This window comes from Nematolebias whitei, chromosome 13 (assembly GCF_014905685.2).
Source record: "Nematolebias whitei isolate Nwh7 chromosome 13, NemWhi1, whole genome shotgun sequence".
Lineage (NCBI taxonomy): Eukaryota > Metazoa > Chordata > Actinopteri > Cyprinodontiformes > Rivulidae > Nematolebias > Nematolebias whitei.
The window spans coordinates 14768164-14788553 of record NC_056510.1 but is presented as its reverse complement, the minus strand read 5'-3'; the positions used below and the strand labels follow the sequence as shown (position 1 = coordinate 14788553).

General features: G+C 40.5%; 2 protein-coding genes across 2 annotated transcripts in view; one reads left to right on the top strand and one right to left on the bottom strand.

The window, feature by feature from the left end:
- The window catches only part of LOC119418835 (general transcription factor IIF subunit 2-like), a 57418-nt gene that overhangs the window by 16177 nt on the left and 20851 nt on the right, over positions 1-20390 (bottom strand). The gene's annotated exons all lie outside the window — the stretch shown is intronic.
- Positions 14142-15017, top strand: kctd4 (potassium channel tetramerization domain containing 4). The gene has a single exon (XM_037686360.1). It carries the CDS (start codon positions 14222-14224, stop codon positions 14996-14998), a length of 777 nt encoding a protein of 258 aa, XP_037542288.1. The 5' UTR covers positions 14142-14221; the 3' UTR covers positions 14999-15017.

Genomic DNA, 20390 nt, shown 5'->3' with positions numbered 1-20390 from the left:
TGCTTCTTTTTATTTTTATCTGCTAATCTGACACTAAAATGTGGCTGAAAACAGAGCATGTAGTGCTTTCTACACCATTAAAAACTATTTCTTATAGTTGCATTCCAGAAATAAAATCTAATCATAGGATGTACATCAATTCTTCCTTCTCAATATGTGTCAACCTCATTCAAAATGGCCACTGCAGCTAAGCAACATTAGCAAACACAAAAGTCTGTTGGAGTCAGCCTCCCCACCATCACAGACGTTTACACTTCCAGATGCAGGAAGAGGGCCACCTGCATCATGAAGGACCCCACTCACCCAGCACACACACCTTTTACCCAGCTCTCCTCAGAAAGGAGGTTGAGGAGTATTAAGTGTAGAACCACTAGACTGAGGAACAGCTTCTACCCTGAAGCTGTTAGACTCATGCATATCTAACCAGGACAATCACCGTGAAAAAAAAAAATCACATGTTGCTGCTGATTTGTTTCATGTTGCTGCTGATCTGTTTCATGTTGCTGCTGATCTCTTTCATGTTGCTGTGTTCATTCGTGCTCATCTGCTCACACAGACTCGTGTTTGTGCTGCTGTTCGGCGTATTGTTTTTATGCTATTACTGCTTAGCGTATTTTTAGTTGATGTTTATCTTAGTTCATATCTTAGATCTTATTACTGTTTTTCTTTTACATTTTATTGTTGGATGTAACTGGGACCCTGAGGACAAAATCTTGAATGACAATAAAGAAACTCTGACAAAAATGAGAGTAACTCCATCAGACGTACAGACATTGAGCTAAAGTTTGAAGTGGTGGTAACTGAGAATCACCCTCAACACATACTCGAGGAGGCAACACATCTGCATGGTGCCATTCATTCCTTGGAACATCCATTTTGTGGCATTTATTCACATTTTTATTTCTGCTTACATTTATCACTAAACTGAACTTGTTTTAGTTTTCTATATGCAATAATTTCTGTTTGTCTCTCCTTGTGTCTGCAGAAATCTTCCACCCTCCAGAAGGAAATTAGTTTCAACTCCAACGATGTTTCTTACAAACGGATCCTGTTTGTCACCCATTTTTTTTTCACCTACACTCGTTTCATTTTTGATTGACCTCAGCGGGAATGGCTCCTTTGTGCCAAACAGGTCTATTCAAACGCATGTTCACAATTCAGATGCACAAAAACGACTGACGTAGAGACAGAATGACTGCGAGGTGAAAAGACTCCATGCCTACAGCTGAAACGTTGCAGATTCTTTCCAGCATGATTATATTTTATGCACAAGTTTTTTTTTTTAAGTACTCAGAACTTACAATGAATAAGAGAACATTGAAATTGAAGAGCTTGCATTCTTTAAAAGAACGCTTCGACCAACTTGCCAAATTTTTAGACAAAAATCCTTTCCTGTTCAGAAAAGATGGCGTAGCCATTTTCAGCCGAAGTTATATAGCAAGATGTCATACTCAAAATATGTGTGAATGTCTCTCAGCTATACTAAATTTTAGGTCAACATCTACACATTTGTCAGAAATATAGCCAAATATTGGCTAATGCTGAATAGCTTTGGCAGCCATTAGAATTAAGACTTGTCATATTAGGAGAAAAAGTGGCAAAAAACATCTAATTTAGGAGCACTTTATTATTACACTCTGATTAGGAGACTAATTATTTTCTGATTCACAAACTACACAAAGAAAACAGCAGCGTAATTAAAAATAAATCGGAGAAACGGGAGTAAATAGGTCAATAAAAAAGCAATTTAGGACACAAAGTAATTGCGTTTCTTAAAGCGTAGAGAAGTGAAGACTGCAGCAGAACAGAGAGGCGAATGGGAGGGTGAGGAGGGCAGCAATACACCCACTCGCTCTAGTCTCTTAGCTCCATCAGCTTCAGAGCCCTCTCCTCAAAGCTCTGACCTCCCTAATGTTAAAACAACAAACAGCTCGCCGCCCACCTCCGTCCACCACCGCCATCTCCAACTGTCAGTCCTCATTCACGCTCCGTCCGTCCAAAGAGCAGAACATGCAAATCAGACGAAGACCTTCATCAGTACCCAACGCTGACACAATAATCCTGAGGATTCAAGGAACACAGTGTCGCCAGCGGCACTTTGTTTTTAAAAGTTCACTAGCGTTAAGCTCCATTCAGCATCTACAACAAGCTGATTTTTATTTGAAACAGCGGATCAAACCCATTCCGTGATGGATGATTGTTGGTGAGCTTCAGGCTGGTCTTTGTGACCTCCGCTCTCTTTTGGGTGTTTGTAATATTCCTTTACAAAAAACACAGTTTAACAGATCTGAGTGAAAGGTGGTCCTGGTTAGAAAAATCTATTTACAAACAGACTATAGAAGAAAGAAAAAAATAATTTTCTTCAATGTAAAAAGGACTAAAAAGAAAAACTGCTACATAGCCAACTGTAGCTGGAGATGGAAGGATCAATTTTTCCAAATACATAAATTTTTTTATATTGATTCAGCCTTGGTTTAATAAAAATGGCTCTTTAGCAGCTGCAAAATAATATATATTTTTTAAATGGTGTCCAGAATGAAAAAAAAAAACTTTTAACATCACCCTTCATTAAAAATGATGATGTCATAGACTCACCTCGTACCCAACCTAATTCCTGTGCATACTAATCTTGACGACGACTACAGCAGATTATGTGTGGGAGTTCCAGTCACTTCTTTCCTGAGGTCACTAGATGGCACCAGCTGACCACACCTGAGGCCAGTATCTCAAATGAGATGTCCAGCGTATAAAAGGCAGTTGATGACTATTCTTCGACACTGGAGCATTACCTTACCAATGGTTCGTGCTTCTAGAAATTTATATTTCTAGTGATCCAAGTTTACTTACCTGTACCTTTTGCTGTTTCCTGTGAACCTCCTGGGACCTACCTGTTCTTGGACTCCTTGTGTAAATCTGGAAACCTCCTTGTGACCTCCTCAGCTGTCTTCCTTGCCCTCCAACCACTCGCCCACCAGTGAGGAATCAGTGACTCTTCAAACATCAATGACCAGTAAGAACCAGAGGACAATATAATCAATATAACTCCTGCTGAACTTCAGCGCTGACCCTTCTTCTTGCGCTCCAGGGTTCCTGATAACTTCCTGTGATTTGTTCACTGTAAATAAAAGCACTGAACTTGTTGTTCATATTCAGTCCTTTCGCTCTGTCTTTCAGTCCTTGTGACAACATGCTTGATTTGTGTGAGCATTTACGCCTCATTTCCTGTTTTTGGCAGTGACACAAGTGATAGTACAATGCCACAGAGGCCTGGCATAGTTGGTGTAGAGCAGGAGTCTCAAACTCGCGGCCCGGGGGCTAATTGCGGACCGATACTTTGTGGCCCCCTACCTGAAATAAAAGCTTGGTGTTACTGCGGCCCACGTGTTTTTTCCTCATGTAACCCTCATTTAGTTTGATGACTTTATTGTTGCGCTCCCACTTCCTGTGTTGCCCCCAAACTCTCTAATTTTTATTTAAAGCCACGGGTCACGTTTACTTCCTCCTCAGTCTTCACTGTTGCTGTGGTGTGCTCTGTTCCTGCGTCTCCCAAACAAATTGATGTATTTCAAATCTGCATTTGCAAACTCGATCATACGGTGAGTCTGTTGTCATCTAGTAGCAGCATTGTTTCATATCTAAAACAATCGTGTGATTGCTCATTGAAACGTTGTTTTTAACAGGATTGCTGTTGCCGCTAATTCAGAACTCCATTGGGATTCTGCTTTAATAGCCACTGGGCCGCGCATCCAGGCTAAGTACTCGTCACTCCATTGTAGAGGTAAAACGATTATTTTTGGATATATAATGAAGAAGGATTGTGGACAAAGGTCTGATATATGTACCCAATTATTGTTTGATGCATTAGTTATATTTTTATGTGTTTTGGTACTTTTTGTATCGACGCTAAAACGGTAATGAAGTTTTGTATGTCGGTAAAATCAATTGAAAAGAATGTAGCTACACATATCCTGATGCATGCTCAATAATCCAGGTAGAAAAATAAAAAAAAAGTTAAATCAGGTCCTCTGGATGAGTTAAACATTTAAAAAAAATTGTTGAAACGTTTTGTCTTTCATCTGAAATACTTTTTCAGTCTGTGGAGTTGTTCAGTCAGCACTTTCTAATAGTGGATCAACCAATTAGTTTTTGACATTCAAAACTAGCTGTTCACATGATCAAGGAGGACCTTCAGCCTAACAATGGCTCGTTAGTACCCTGATGGCTTCTTGCTATTCACAGGGGGCTGAGTGATACTAGCAATAATAGCATTGTAGTTTTTTTTTTTTTTTTTGTGGAATACTTGATGTGGCCCAGCCTCGCACAGACTCTACCTCCAGCAGCCCCCAGGTAAGTTGAGTTTGAGACCCCTGGTGTAGAGGTTTTGATCGTTTTGGATGTTTCTTTGCAGATTAAGACATTTCTTGAACCGGCGCCGTGTTTCCACGTGAACAAAGTCTAAGTCTGTGCAGAAGATGAGTTTAGGGGAAAGTTTCTACCATGTTCCAGGCAGCAAAGCTCTCAGTTCCCCCACATCAGCTCACGTTTCCCCCTTGAGTCATCACACAGACACTCTGGGATTTAGGTCTGTGAAGACTGATTCAAGACTTTGATTTCTCATGGGTGAAATATTCTTTCAGCAGTCGTCTTGTGGTCCTTTAGATCACTTTCCTGCTGAAAGATCAACTCAACATTTTTTTATCTGAGTAACCTTTAGTTAAACTTGCATTCAAATTCCTCTGCAGCAATAATGACTCATCTAATAATTCAGAAAAGATTACCAAAGCACAGACTACACAGAGAAATCCTATCTTGTGTGAAAATGCAGCGTGAATGCTAAGTCCTGAATGACTTTGCTAAAATCTGCTGTAGAGCTTGAAATAAGTTGTAAAAGCTGAAATAAGCAGAGCAGATGCTCAAATGAGCTAAACAGAGGATAAAATAAACAAAACTGAGGCTAAAATGAGCAAAACAGAGGCTAAAATAGGAAGGGGTTAAAAAAAACAAATGGACTAAAATAGGCAGAACAGAGGCTAACATATTCAGAACTGAGACTAAATCAAACATAACAGTGTAAGCTAAACAGGAACTAAAATAAGCTTCACAGAGGCTGAAATATGAAGGGGTTAAAATAGCCAAACAGGAGCTAAAATTAGAACAGGCTAAAATAAGCTAAGAGCAGCTAAAATGAACCAAACAAGGGCTAAAATGAACAAAATAGGGGCTAAAATGAACAAATTAAGGGCTAAAATGAAAAAAAAAACCAGAGGCTAAAATTAGCCGAAAAGATGCTAAAGTTAGCAGAATTTGAGTTAAACTAAGTACAACAGGAAAAAATTTGCAGAACATAAGCTAAAATATGCTGCTATGTGCAAAAATTGCCATAAGTAGAAAAAACAGCAGATATGCTGAAGGTGATTTTAATTAAGTTAACAATATCTCAATATGAAAAAAATGTATTTTAATTAAAAAAATGAAAGTGTAAAACTAAAAAAAGTTATAGCACATTATTTAAAAAACAAAGAGCCTAAAATATCACGCACTTAAACCATAAATTAGGTGGTCTTTTTTTAGTAAATAAATGAATCTCTCTTAGCTGTATTTCCAGGTCTCCTGTTTGAAGTCGGAGTAGATGATGAAGGTTTTTGATGGATTCTGGCAAGTTAATGAAGCTGTTCACATAATGACCACAGCTCCGGTCCTGTTGGTGAAACACCACCTGAACTGGAAAAACTGCTAATGTATGCAAATATAAATGTCCAAATCAGGTCATATATGTGCCGTTTTATCACTTTAAAGTGTATAAATACACTGGAGCACTGATATTTATTACATCTGGTTGTACAAAATGCAATCCCCAGGAGTGTTTAGATATAAAATGGCAGAAAATATATTTTTTTACTTTTTTAAATGCACATCAGTCTTCACTGTGATACAAACTCGTCGACACATGTTGAATAAGAAGTGATGAGGGTGGGATTGAGGGGGAATCAGTCGCCTGATTGGACCTCCAAATATAATTTTCCATTAGAGCTCGTGTCTTCCAGGCCCAGAGGCTGCTTCATTAAGGAAACGTAATGATGCCATTCGTTAACTTTCTAATGACTTGCCAACCTTTGTAGCTCCATTCCACCCACTCATTTAGGTTTTTACGTCGATGAGCTGCATCCATCCATATGCAACAAACCAGCTTTGATGTGCTGCTAATAAACAGAGAGCTGGTGGAGGATTCAAACTCGGGTGGTGCAGACTGTTTAAGGCGTTCGCTGCTTCTCCGTTATTAAAATTTGTCACTTTGTTGAGTTTTTAAAAGGTTTCACAAAATTTGTCCATTTCAATTTAGCTGGTAAGGAAAGTACTGCACATATCTATACATTGATTTGTTTTTACCCAAACTTTAAACGTTTTTTGGGACAAAACTAGAAATATCTTCAGAAGATGGAGGTGCTCAAAGCAAAAATGCTAATGCAGCTTTTAAAAGAGCTTTTGTTAAACAAAATAAATAAATTAATCAACTTGAAATCATTTTGAAAAAGGTAAATTATGTTGAAATCATGGGATGCATGATACATCATGTGACATTACAGTACTGCAATCTTTATTGTTCCTAATTTTGTAATTTTGCTTCATTGATGTCCCAATAGCTGCCATCACAAAAACAACTAGAGTTCTGCCAGAGGTACAAAACATACCAGTCAGTAAATTGTCAGAGTAATCAAAATCCAAAGTGTGAATTCCCTCACACAACAATCTTCATTATATGTGTATTAATATATACATTATTGTGGTGTCCATGGTGTAAAGAGTTCCATTGAAGAACATGTAAGAAACTGCAGCTATCAGTGTGAAGAACTCACCTGTTGATGACTACCAGCCTATCCAAACCATTTTCTGATCAGACAAGTGGACTTCCCCAGAACCACTCAAGATTTCCTTGGCTGAAGTGGTTTTAATACAAATAAGATCCAATATGGAGCCATAGTCTGATGACATTTTCTGTCAAACATTTGTGGTGTTACACCATGGACAATTTACAGTGGACTGTCCTATGAAAGGACAGATAAGGCCAATTTAGGGAAAGAAGGGTTTGACATTTCTATGTTAAAGGATGACCAATTCAGAGACCGGACAAGAAAACGTGCACAGATGGAGGGATGGATAGACAGCACTGTAACATAGTATGTGTAATTACTCATTGCATATTGTAAAATAAAACATAATACATGGATATCATGCCTAGTGGTGGACTTGTGACCTGTCCAGGGTCTGCCTCTCGCACAGTGATGGCTGGATATGGGCACCAGTGACCCTCACAACCCGGAAAGGAAGAAGCGGGTAAATATAATGGATGATGGATGGATGGATATGGTTATCTTGAGCTATATTGAATGGTGCTGTTTGAATTTCCTCAAGTAGTTTTCACACACTCAAGGTAAACGAAGCTCAATGAGTTATGGGGCTTACCTACATTAGGCTGGTCTAATCGGTGTAGGTGAACAAATATGTTGGAATCTGATAAGCAAAAGAGGATGTTTATGTGGAATGATTTAAAACCTGTAATTTTCTTTAATTATAACCATAATCAACCCTGTAATCTATGTTTATGTCTATGTACAGTTTTAAAAAAGTGTAAATTCAGCCAAGACAATACAAATGGACATGCTTACAGGGTAGTGCATGCCTGCATATTGTATTATGAAGTTAAGCATTTATTTATATATATCATTTTCAACAAAATGACAGGGTCCTGGAGAACCCTCTTGTCCGGCTGAGACTCACGTTTCAGGGCACATCAGAGATCCGTGAGGAGTTTGGCAGCTGATGTGCCTCTCAGTTCTGTCTCAGGAGGACGCTGAAGACGTTTATATATTTGGATTATGAGAGAAGGGGGTCTGCTCTTTGGCATCGGTGGGGCTCTGTTTTAATGACTTTTGTAGAAGACATGGGCAGCAGTTTCGGTCATGACAAAGCTTCCAAGTCAGTGCGAAGGTTTGGTTCTTGCTATGAGTACTCAAAATCAGCTGATTTACGAGCTAAACGTAAGAAGGAGGTGACTTGTGAGAATCACAGGCCACCTGCATCTCCTAGGACTCATCAGCATGTTGGGATCGACCTTGAAGGAGGCTCATAATATGGATCAGTGGAGTGGATACCCATAAATTTGGCCATTTTGGACCGGAAAGTTCCAAAAGGACTCGAGGCTGATGAGGAAAAATTATCTGCCTGAAGAAAAATCAATTGTGGCTTATCTGAATCTGACTCCCCCATTTGGCCTCGGATACGAGCCGACCATCAAATTTCTCCTGGGACATGGGTAACCAGGGACAAAATCTTTGTCTATCGCAACCCCCCCCCACTCTGAGAACTTCTGTGCAGGCTTATCAGAACTGCTGGCTTAAACAATACCATCAGAACTGTGGCCTATCTGAAAGTGCTCATGGACTAATCTGAATTCAAATGTGTTTGCTGGTAGAGTTTTTTTGATGTCTCAAATTGTGTCCTGATAAGACAAGATGTGAAGAGATCTTTTTTTGGTAATACCACTATCCACCCTCATGGTTCTTACCCTTTTTCCATCTAAAATATTCTGATAAAGAATAAGGGGCCGCGCTTATTAGCAGCAGCAACGTGCACTTCGCCTATCTTTCAGACGACTGGACGAACATAATCTCACTGTATTTCGATACAATGATAATAAAGCTTATTCTGATTCTGATTGTTGCGTTCTTCTGGGAACTTTAAAAAAACATTTTTTATTAAAAATCCTGATTTTGATCTATTCATATTAGCCTCACCCCTGACTCACAAACCCTTTGTACCATGCCATGGTTCTCAGCATAAAGGAAGCCACAGATTGACAGCTCTGAGCTCCGACACGGCCCTATTTGAGTGGTTGCCATGCCAGCTCCACAGCAGTCAGTGACTCCGTTAAACCGCACGCTCTTAGAGCCACGCTATGAATAATTCACCACAGCTGACAGAGAAGGAGAGTCCTTGTTCGCGGCATTTTGAGAAATTTACTCCGCAACATTTGGAGCTGCCACTATGAGAAAGAGATTAAACATATTCTAAAGAACGATGACTGTTCTCTGTGAGATAAATGTTAATGAACGGGAGGCAGAAAGCAGGACAAACCTCCTCTCCTGATGCATTTTGCCCTCGATTGCAATTCCAGTCGAGTGTCGTTAAGGATGATACAACAAATCACCTACGATTAGAAAAATCACAGCATGGAGCTGTCACTCTGGGAACTTGTCAGCAACTCAGAGCAACTAAAACAAAAGTTACGTGCTGGATCATCTCAGTGTATGGCAACCTGTTGCATCAGCACCTGTTGCTCTCAGATTAATTCAAGAAAGGAGATCCACAAAACGTCCCTCATGTATTTTTCCACAGGGCAGCAGAGCAGCCAGGATTTTCCTGCTCGTGTTGAAGTTAAATTTTTTATGAGGTTTCTCATAGTTTTCAATAAACACGAGTCACCACGTGCTGCTTTTAGGATCCCTTCATACATTTAACAAACTACAGGTGAATTAAAACAATAATAATGAAAAATACCAACATGTGTCAAAAACAGAATCATTTATGAATTAGCTTTTGGAGCAAAGGTTTAAACATACCTACTGTAATTATCTTGATACCAGCAATTAGCAAATCGCTAGAAGGTGCTGTGAGGAAAATATTTAACATTTGACCCCTAAAATTATTTGACATCACTTCAAATTAACCAGAAACTGTTTAGTCTTTCACATTTTTTGCTCCTGTAAGTCTGGTCTGCATGCACTAAGTCCTGATGTGGTATTTTCAGAAGAAAACCAGTGTTTTAATCTTCATTTGAGACAATGGTGTTTTCATCGTCACGTCTGCAGAATGCCATCAAAGTCTGCTTTCCTCTCTTCTGCCAGGTAAACTAGATGAAATTCTGCTTTAGGCGCATGGACATTTTTACATTTTACGTTCTGTGTGCATTCAAACATAAAGTCTGTTTCTTGGAGCTGCGACTGTTTGCAAACTGTAAGGACTTTCCAAAAATGCCTCAAAACTTTTGTGAAGATTCTCAATTTCTTTGTGTGACTCGCAGGGCTCGACTCTCACGGCGCTGGAATTTTTAACATGGTTGGAAAAACTCGCAAGACAAATATTCTCTCAAAACAGTTAACAGAACCCGTCTCAATTTAGTTTCTGTAAGTCAAAAAGTTTGAAAAAAAATATGAGACAACTGTGGGAGGGTTTGAAATCTAACTGCAACTGATTTGAGACAGAACAAAGAATTTAGGCTATGTTCACACTGCAAGTTTTATTGCTTAATCCTGATTTATTTGCTCAGATTTTATATTTTTGCCTGTTTTTTCACATTAACCTTAGACATAAACACTATTTCTGACCAAAATAATAATATCAAATACCATCCTTCACTACATCACGTTTCACTTCTTGCGGTTTCACTGTATCGCAGGTTTTTAAAGCCGGTTGTTATAACATATTTTTATAAAAGGTTTCTAAACTCTAAACGCTCTTAAAAGAGCACATAATGTCATGATTTCAGCTTCCTGCCTCGTCTGCTTTTTGCCACCTGCAAGCACTCTTGGCCATGCCCACTTCTCTGCTTTGCAATAAAGACAGCTGATCAGCTGCAGCAGGAAGTTTTTTCTGCAGTATGGGCTGCACAAAGGTGCAGCAGGTGCTAAATCATTTTAAATAATTTATTTAAAATAAAAATTCCATGCCGATCATGCGGCTCATCCATCAATCAGCCAACTGTGTGTCATGTCCAGTCTTATTTTGAAAAACCGCGATAGAGCGAATCTGCGATAAACGAACCGCGAAGTAGCGAGGGACTACTGTATATGCATTTTGTAGGAATGTCAATTTATTTGCAGTTGTGCTTGTACACAAATATGTCAAAAGTATGAAATTATTGTTAATCGAAGTAAAAAAAAAGTATTTGTTCAGCAACTGTCTCCTAGTCACCAGCAGTCAAGAGTTCAATCGGTAATTCCAGACGGAGAGAAGTCGTGTTTGTTTTGACAAAGTGCTTCTACATCACTGCCTGTGTTTTTAAAAATCCTTTCTGTGGTTTTGTCTCATTTGGATTAGGACTCAGTGGGGGAAAGCTGAACAGCTGAAGTCATCTGCAGCCATCAGTTTACAAAAATGTTCAGATAAGACATGTTTTTCGTTCTCCTGTCTCAGTACCAGACTGACTGATTCTGTTTCTTTAAAGATTTTTTGACTGTTTTTTTTCTGATCCATTTCGCCTACTGGTGAAGTAAACACGCTTGGGATTTAACAAGCTGTTTCATTTCTGCTGCAAAAACAAATAGTTCTGATGAATTACACAAACTGACGAGCATGCCTCCTTGGTGTAAAACCAAAACTAAAGTGGGTTACAAACTGTCTGCACTGGACAGTTTTTGGGGTCAGACTCTTGCAGTGAGGTTTAGTATGCAGACACAGTGCAAAGTGTATCCAGGTGGGACACCAGAGAAACAATGATAATATGCATATTTTACGATGCCACATGTAGCACAGGAAACCAGACCTCAGACTCTCATGATCACAGCTAGAAGACATTGATGAAAGTGTTTCAGGAAAGACTCAATGAAATCATTAACCCTCCATGTGGCAGCTGAAGTGAACAGAATGTGTTGTCAGAACACACTGAGTTTCGGTTGAACAGTCTCTCTGATGGCCAAACACTCACACGTTCAGTGAACACAAAAGCTAAAGTGACACCACATGCTGTCGACTGCCGTTTGGGGCAAACCTTGAAAATAACGTCATGCGCCATCTTAGGCAATTTCACGAGTCGTCATGCTCTGAGCATGAGATGCAAGTGTTATAGATGAGCATCCAATGATATTTTCTTAAATGTTTCATGAATTCAAGCTGCTGATATGAGTTTCCTCTGTAAGATGAGAGATAAAGTCAAGATATAAAGTGGGGAGCGCTGTCATCCAGGGGGAAGCCCGGGGTAGAGTCACTGCTCTTCTGCATAGAACCAAGTCAGCTGAGGTGGTTCCACCTTAACTAGCCAAAATATAACCCCATTCAGACTAATATAGGGGTCTAGGCTAGCTTATACCCTGTGTAGGCCTAGGCTCATATCTTTCAGGCCAGATCACACCCCCGTGATATCAGTAGTATTGAGTCATATACACAAGAATTACTTAATATTTCAACATTTTATTGGGGGCTCAGCTTTGTTAGCTAAGTTAAGTGAGAAAGCTAACTGACGTAAATCTTAAAACTAAACATTTGGTATGAAAAGTATGAAATGGCCTATGCCTATCATATCCCTCATTATGATTATGTACATAGATGGGTGTATTTCTTATTTCTTAGTTCATATCTTAGATCTTATTGTAGTTTTTCTTTTACAATTTATACGTTTGTTGGATGTAACTGGGACCCTGTGTACACAATTTTGTTCCACCACATGTATCACATATGATGTGAATGACAAAGAAACCTTGACCATGACCTATAGTCTGGCCTAGGCTATTTTACACCCCCAGGTACAATTTGGCCTAGGAGAGTTTATCTCCTGGGGTACATTCTGGTCTGGACCAAACCACCAAGTTTTGACCTGGGCAGGGGTTAATTGCCTGTTACCCTGGCATTTTTTTAATTACCCTGATTAGGATGCCTCCAAGGCGCCTCCATCTGGAGGTTTTCCAGGTATGTCCCACAGAGGAAACCACAGAGCAGATCCAGGACTCAATGGGGGGGATTTTATTTTATTTTTTCTATTGCTTTGGGATCCCTCAGGAGGGGCTGAAGAAAGGGATTTCTGGGGTTTCCTCCTGGCCCAGTTGATGCAGATGAAAACGGAAGGATGGAAGTTTCATTAAAATTCATCCAGTGGTTCATGGTATATTTTGTGAAGAGACGGGCACACAAACACACACCTTTCATCAGCAGGCAGTAATTAAAGCAAATCAAACATAATCCACCAGTAAAATATACTACACAAATTCCCATTTTTTAAAAGACATTATGCAAATCGAAAAAGAGTGAAACGGACTGAGGCTTTTATATAGTGTCAAGCAAAATAATCATCATGTTTTCAGCCTGGAGCTCAACTCCAGCCTCCTAGCTTGTCCCCGTGTTTTAAATCCTGACACTTGACAGAATTATCTGCAGGAAATTTTTTGTCACATACTGTATTTCAATCCGTCTGAAACCAGAACGTTCTCACTGCACTGCTGGATCATTTGTGCGTTTCCTCGTCTTTGATATAAAGTGCGATTTTTGCAGTTGCACAGCTGAAACACACGCACACACACATCCACACACAGTAGAAGAGTAGTAGTATGAACCGTTTGCAGCAAATGGACAGTCTTCTGCAGTTCCCCTAACAGAGGGTTACAGGCCAAAATATTAACCAACTGAAAACTGGTCATACACGACCAGACAGGCGTCGACCCTAATTGGTCCATTTCCTTCAGAGGCAAAACACACAAACAATGAGTGCACAGGAAATGGTTGTTAAGACAGAGTGAACTGTCAGAGAAAACAAGATATTTTCATTAATTTATTCCCAGTTGCTTTAATTTGCATCAATGAGGCTCCAGGAGCCCATTCCTGGCTGCCATCACCCGAGCACATCAAGCCTCGTCACATTTAACTGGCAACCATCTCCAACAGATTCAACTTCACAGAGTAATGTGTGGTAAACAGATGGATTTGGCTGCAAAAAGGAGTTCCATGTTCAGACTCACACAAGTCGGACAATTTCACAGCACAAAAATTATAAAAGCCCCCTCTCCATCTGGTGCGAGAGATATTTATTTTACATATTATTTTGTTTTTAAAAAAATCTAAAGAGACAATAAAGGGTTGAGAAACAGAAAGAAAAGAGCTTCTAGAATCCACACTCTTCTGTTATTTGCTCACATATTTCCCCTCCCTGAACGTGACGCCGTTTGCACACCCACTCTTAAAGAGAGAAAGGAGAGAGGAGGGACACGGAGCGGCACACGGAGCCGGTCTGTTTGCAGCTCCGACTTCACCGGAGCTCTGCCAGGCAGCATTTGCCCAATCTTAAAACGTTTGACTCGCTCCACAACAGCTGACAACACGTCCTCCGTTTCCCAGCTGCACCCGGGACCCACGTCCAAACGAAAAGACAGAAAGGGACTTGATTAGTTTTGCAGAGGAGCGAAGGGACGCCAGCTTTCGGGGAGGAGGCTGGGTCGAGGCTGGAGGGGGTGACTGGGGAATGGAATGGAACCTCAGAAGGATGGAAAGTGAACTGAGGCACATCAACCCGGACCTGCTGCAGCCCAGCAAGAGCTTCAAGAAGCCCTCTTCAGGCACCATCACCCTCAATGTAGGGGGGTTTTTGTACACTGCCCACCGGACCACCCTTTCCAAGCACCTGGGGTCCTTTCTGGAAGAACTGGCCAATGGTAAAAAGCCCGTTCAGCACACAGATTCTATGGGCAACCCCTTTGTCGACAGGGACGGTCCCGTTTTTCGCCACGTTCTGAACTACCTTCGAACCGGTGAGCTTCAGCTGCCTGATGACTTCCGGGAGGCGGGGCTCCTGCGGCGGGAGGCCGATTTCTACCGCCTGAGTGAACTGGTGGAGGCCGTGGCCGAGTGGGAGAGCCAAAGGGCTGCCCAGCGAGAACCGGCATTCCTGGAGGTGACCGATAGCCACGAGAGGTCGCAGGGCCTCAAGGTGTACTGCAGCGACGCCGGCTTCATCGACAAGGTCAAAGCGCGGCTGGTGCAGATCTCCAAGAGCCGTCTAGACGGCTTCCCAGAGGAGTTTGTGGTGTCGTCCAACGTGATCCAGTTCCGACACTTCATCAAGTCGGAGCCCGGCTCACGGCTCGTCCTGAAGGAGGACAGCACGTTCCTGTGCACACTGGACTGTCTGAAACTGGAGACGGTGATGCTAGCACTGAAATCAGGCTTCAAGCTGGTGACCAGCCTCGACAGCAGCAAAGGCTCGGTGGTGGCGGCCGAGGCCCTGCACTTTGTCAAATAAGATGACTGGAAACAGAGTTGAGGGGAGGAGGAGGCGACAGGGAGGGAAAAGTCTAACGCCTGGTCTTACATCCATCTCGCCCAACGTACGGTTTGAAACTAAAGTGTTGTAATGTGTCGTTTGGTAGGAGATGGAGACCAGGTGGGATGGACTGTCTCAGAGGACAATGTTCATATAGTTACTGCAAAGTGGTAGTGTATAAATAAAGTACTGATTGATTGTTTTGCAGCAGAATTACATTTTGACAAACATTTGCACTGCTTTATATTTGAAGAGTTCAAAATAATCCTGTTCAAGTTTACAGAAAAGTCAGAGTAGTCTCAAAGGCGAGCCAGCGGAGAATCAGAACGCTGAAGATCGACAGCTCTACCAATAGATTGGTTTCTGCTTTATTAACGGCTGCAAAAGCCCTCGCAACCAGTCGCCATGTGCACTGTTGTGCCACTCAGCTTTTATAACGGTCTGTGCGTGTGTGCATGTGTGTGTGCTGTGCTTTATTGGTGTAATAGCTTGGTGTTTGGTTTATTAGTCTCTCTGGAGCCTGAAGGGAAATGCACAGCTCTTTGAGACTGATTTGGATGGACACAGACTTCACATTCAACTGCAAGGCACAAAGAACTGTGATTTTTTTTGTTTTGTTTTTTGTTTGTTTTTTAAGGGCTTTGAATCCAGCATGATGCATGTGCACTGAATAAAAAGTGTGTTTGTCAGTGCTATGAGCCTCAGTGTCACAACTATTACTTTTAAATGTGAATATTTTACAAATAAACCAATAAAAGTGAGACTCAAACTCGGTCTGATGTGTGTTTTTATGTGTTTTTAAGGAAAATGTAATCAAAATGCAAATAATACCAGAGAGCAGAACTGTTTTTTTGTTTTGTTTTTTTGGGTATAATACAAACTAATACATGTGAACCATCTAATTTTGACATGAACTTACTGTGCAGTGTTCTGATAATTGTCTTGTTTACAAAGGCACTTCACCTTAAGCTAATAAAAAAAAAAAATAAAAAAAATAAGGAGACCTCTACTTTGAACACTAGTTTTATTGTTTGGAACGATGCCAGAGAAATATATTAAATATGACAAAAGCAGCATCATTTCAGTCAGTATGCATGAAACTCATCGAAACAGCAGAGGGTGTCCTTTTCTTGTTTTCTTCCATTCAGAACTGGTTTCAGAAAAAAGTTGAACGAAAAGAAACTTGTGAGGATTTTTAGACTGCACAAATTCAAACGCCTGCTTAAAGATTTATTGTTGGTTGTTTCTTTTGTTTTAGCTCACTGCAACCTGCTGAAGTTTTCAGTTGCTGCAGCAATAAAAAGTTGCTGTTGGATTTGTTTAGCAGATCCCAAATAAATCAGCTATTTCAGGTTTAGTTTCTTCAATAAACTTCACATAACGCCCGTTCTTTCAACAGGTTAGATTCTGATTGAGTGTGCAAGTTTGTCCCATTCATGACAAAATTACATTAGGCTAAGAAATCCTTTCTCCTTGTCACACTAGCTGCTGTGGGTGCTGCAGCCACACAGATTTGCCATCATAAAAGCGCAGCAGCTTCACCTGCAGAGAGATCAGAGCTATAATAAAGATGTTATTGGCATTTAAAAAGTGGGTCAGTCTGCAAGATAAATGTCTTTTTCCCTCAAGGAAGATTTTTTTATGTCTCTGCACAGCACTCTGATAATAATCTATTTCCTCACTAATGAATTATGTAATTGGTTTTATAGTTTTAGAGATAATAGTTTAGCATAAGTTTGGCCATCAACCCGTTTAATATAGAACATGTTTATGCTCTCATGCCGAGTGTGACTTTAATGTCAATTATGAGCGTGCAGGGTTCTGATTTATATCAGCATTTTCCAGCAGCGGACATCTAATCCGCATTAACAAACTGTATGGCTTGTGGAGGATTTTAACGCAGGATATCATGATAAAATACCTCATTCTGAAGCCCAAAAAAGGGGAGGTTTCAAAACTAATATTCTGATGCATGTTCAATAATCTAAGCAGAAAAATCTAAAAAAGTTAAGTCTGTTCCTCTGGACAGGTTCAAAATTTTACAATTTTTGTTGTTTTTGAACCCATCCTTCCAGAGGACCAGATTTAACTTTTTTAATTTAAAATCTAAAGCAATAAGCATGTCAGACCAGCTGCTATTGATGCCAGTGCACTAAGGCATTATAATAACATACCATTCAGATCATAATGACAGTAAAGACTACAAATTTATTAATATAATGAAATAATAGGACGAGGTGCATGCACATATATACACATTCTATTTACAATTTACATGAGAGTTTACGACTTTGTTCACACAAATCATATGTACAGAAACATATTTCAGGTCGTTTTCATAAATTTTTTTAATTTATTGAATTCTGTCACACCCTTGGTGTAACTGGTCAAAAATGGCAAATGATTAGAAATTAATATGACGGCGATAGTTTAAAATTGACTTCAGCAGACAGACATACAATTATCAGCATCTGTTTTTGAGTGGACACACACATGCAGAGATACACACGCGTCACTTCCATTTTTAGCTTCCATGGCAACACTCGCAGAAATCTGTCCCGTTATCGACATTCTCACAGTCACAATGTCGTTTCAATCGTAATCGAAAACTTTTCTTGCAGCTCTGATAGATAAATGGTTTTTGAGGTCTTGCTCACAACCCATTCAGAGGCAGCACACAAACTAATATACTGCTGCTGAGGCCCTTGATCATATCTTGAATCACGGCAGTCGTGACGTGGAGCGAGGCCGGGAACCTGAGATGAAAGATGCTATAAAAGGAGAAACAGCCAGAAGTTGAAGACAACATGGAGTATAAGAGACACGAGATGATGAAGAGGGTCCAGCTGAGGTTATTCTTACATTCTGCTCAAAGAAAAGAGATAAAATGTTCTGTTTTTTTAACTCATGTAAAATAAGTTGTATTAGCTCAGGTAAAAGAGGCCTACAGGACATAAAAAGCGAAGATCTAAATTTTTACTGTTCATTAAAAAAAACAAGTTATAAAAAGATTCATCATCGCATCCGTTGAGATGTATCGTTGTGGATTTTTAGTCAGATATATCGAGCAGCAAACACAAAAGTTGGGTTAAGGTTCATTTTCAAGCCCTGTTCTCCAATTTTTCCCCTTTTATTGATAAAACATTTTGGTACCATTTTACAATAAGGCTTCACTTATAGATGATTAATGAATAGTTTATAGATGTTATTAATTCCTCTATCAACACTGTATAAATCATTAATAACTGCATTAATTAAGGGCAAGAAAGAGACAAAACTGATCAGTTTCTTGCCAAATATTGAGCCAAATCTGTTCACCTATATATTTAATCTAGAGTTGTTATATTAAACATTTCAGAATAAGTTACTTCCTTGTAAGTACAATAAGCATTTGTAAACCTAATTATTTTAGGATATAATATTGTACTTTACAATAGAGTGTGTTCCAACTACAGGGGGAATCACGCTCTTAAGCCTCCCTGGTAAGGTCTATTCAGGAGTTCTGGAGAGAAGGGTCCTTCGGATAGTCGAACCTCAAATTCAGGAGGAGCAGTGCGGTTTTCGTCCTGGTCGTGGAACACTGGACCAGCTCTACACTCTCAGCAGGGTCCTGGAGGGTGCGTGGGAGTTTGCCCACAAGTCCACATGTGCTTTGAGGACTTGGAGAAGGCGTTCGACCATGTCCCTTGAGGAGCCCCGTGGGGGTACTCCGGGAGTATGGGGTACCAGGCCTTTTGATACAGGCTGTTAGGTCCCTGTACAACCGGTGTCAGAGCCTGGTCCGCCTTGCTGGCAGTAAGTCGGGCTCGTTCCCAGTGAGAGATGGACTCAGCCAAGGTTGCCCTTTGTCACAGATTCTGTTCATAACTTTTATGGACAGAATTTCTAGGCGCAGTCAAGGTGTTGAGGGGATCCGTTTTGATGGCCTTAGGATTGCTTCTCTGTTTTTTGCAGATGATGTGGTCCTATTGGCTTCATCAGATCGTGATCTACAGCTTTCGTTGGAGCGGTTTGCAGCTGAGTGTGACGTGGCTGGGATGAGGATCAGTTCCTCCAAATCCAAGGTCCTGGTCTTGAGCCGGAAAAGGGTAGAGTGCCCTCTCCGGGTCGGGGAGGAGGTCCTGCCCCAAGTGGAGGAGTTTAAGTATCTCGGGATCTTGTTCACAAATTAGGAATAAATAGAGCGTGAGATCAATAGGTGGATAGATGCAGCGTCGGCAGTGAATCGGGCGCTGTACCGGTCTGTCGTGGTGAAGAGAGAGCTGAGTCAAAAGGTGAAGCTCTCAATTTACCAGTCAATCTACGTTCCTACCCTCATCTATGGTCATGAGCTTTGGGTTGTGACCGAAAGAACAAGATCACGGATACAGGCGGTCGAAATGAGTTTTCTCAGCAGGGTGTCTGGGCTCTCCCTTAGAGATTGGGTGAGAAGATCAATCATCCGGGAGGGACTCAGAGTACAGCCGCTGCTTTTCCACGTCGAGAGGAGCCAGTTGAGGTGACTCGGGCATCTGGTTAGGATGCCTCCTGGACGCCTCCCTGGCGAGGTGTTCCGGGCACATCCCATGAGGAGGAGACCCAGAGGAAGACCCAGGACACGCTGGAGGGCCTATGTTTCTCGGCTGGCCTGGAAACGTCTTGGGATTCCCCCGGAGGAGCTGGACCAAGTGGCTGGGGAGAGGGAAGTCTGGGCCTCCCTACTTAGGCTGCTACCCCCACGACCCAACCCCTGTTAAGTGGAAGAAAATGGATAGATGGATATTGTACTTTATCACCGAGATACTTATAATTTATAATGCAGTGATAATGTACAATATTATATGCTAAAAAAAAGTTTACAAATGCTTATTGTGCTTACAAGGTAGTAACTTAGTCTGAAATGTTTAATATAACATCTCTAGATGAAATGTATTGGTGAACAGATTTGGCTCACTATTTGGCAAGAAACTGGTCAGCTTAGACTCTGTCACCCTTAATTAATGCATAATAGGTATTTATTAAAGATTCATAAAGTGTTTATAGTAGAATTAATAACCATCTATAAACTATTTATTAGCCAGCTATAAGGAGACCCTTATTGTAAAGTGGTACCAAAATTTGAACTCCAAAAATAAAAATAAAAACATTAAGGCAAAACACCTGACTGTCATTTACCCTTTATTTATACGGGTAGTCTCACTGAGTCATGAGAACTCATTGTCAAGAGAGACCTGTTTTGTTTTTTTTACTCAAAGAAGTTGTTCACCAACAGATAGGTGGCATCACAACAGCTCCAATCATCCTTTTAGTTTTTTATGAAACAAGTCGCACCTGCTTTTAACAATTTATATATATATATATATATATATATATATATATATATATATATATA

Coding starts and splice junctions, on each gene's coding strand:
- kctd4 (XM_037686360.1), top strand. CDS start 14,222: ATGGAATGGAACCTCAGAAGGATGGAAAGTGAACTGAGGCACATCAAC.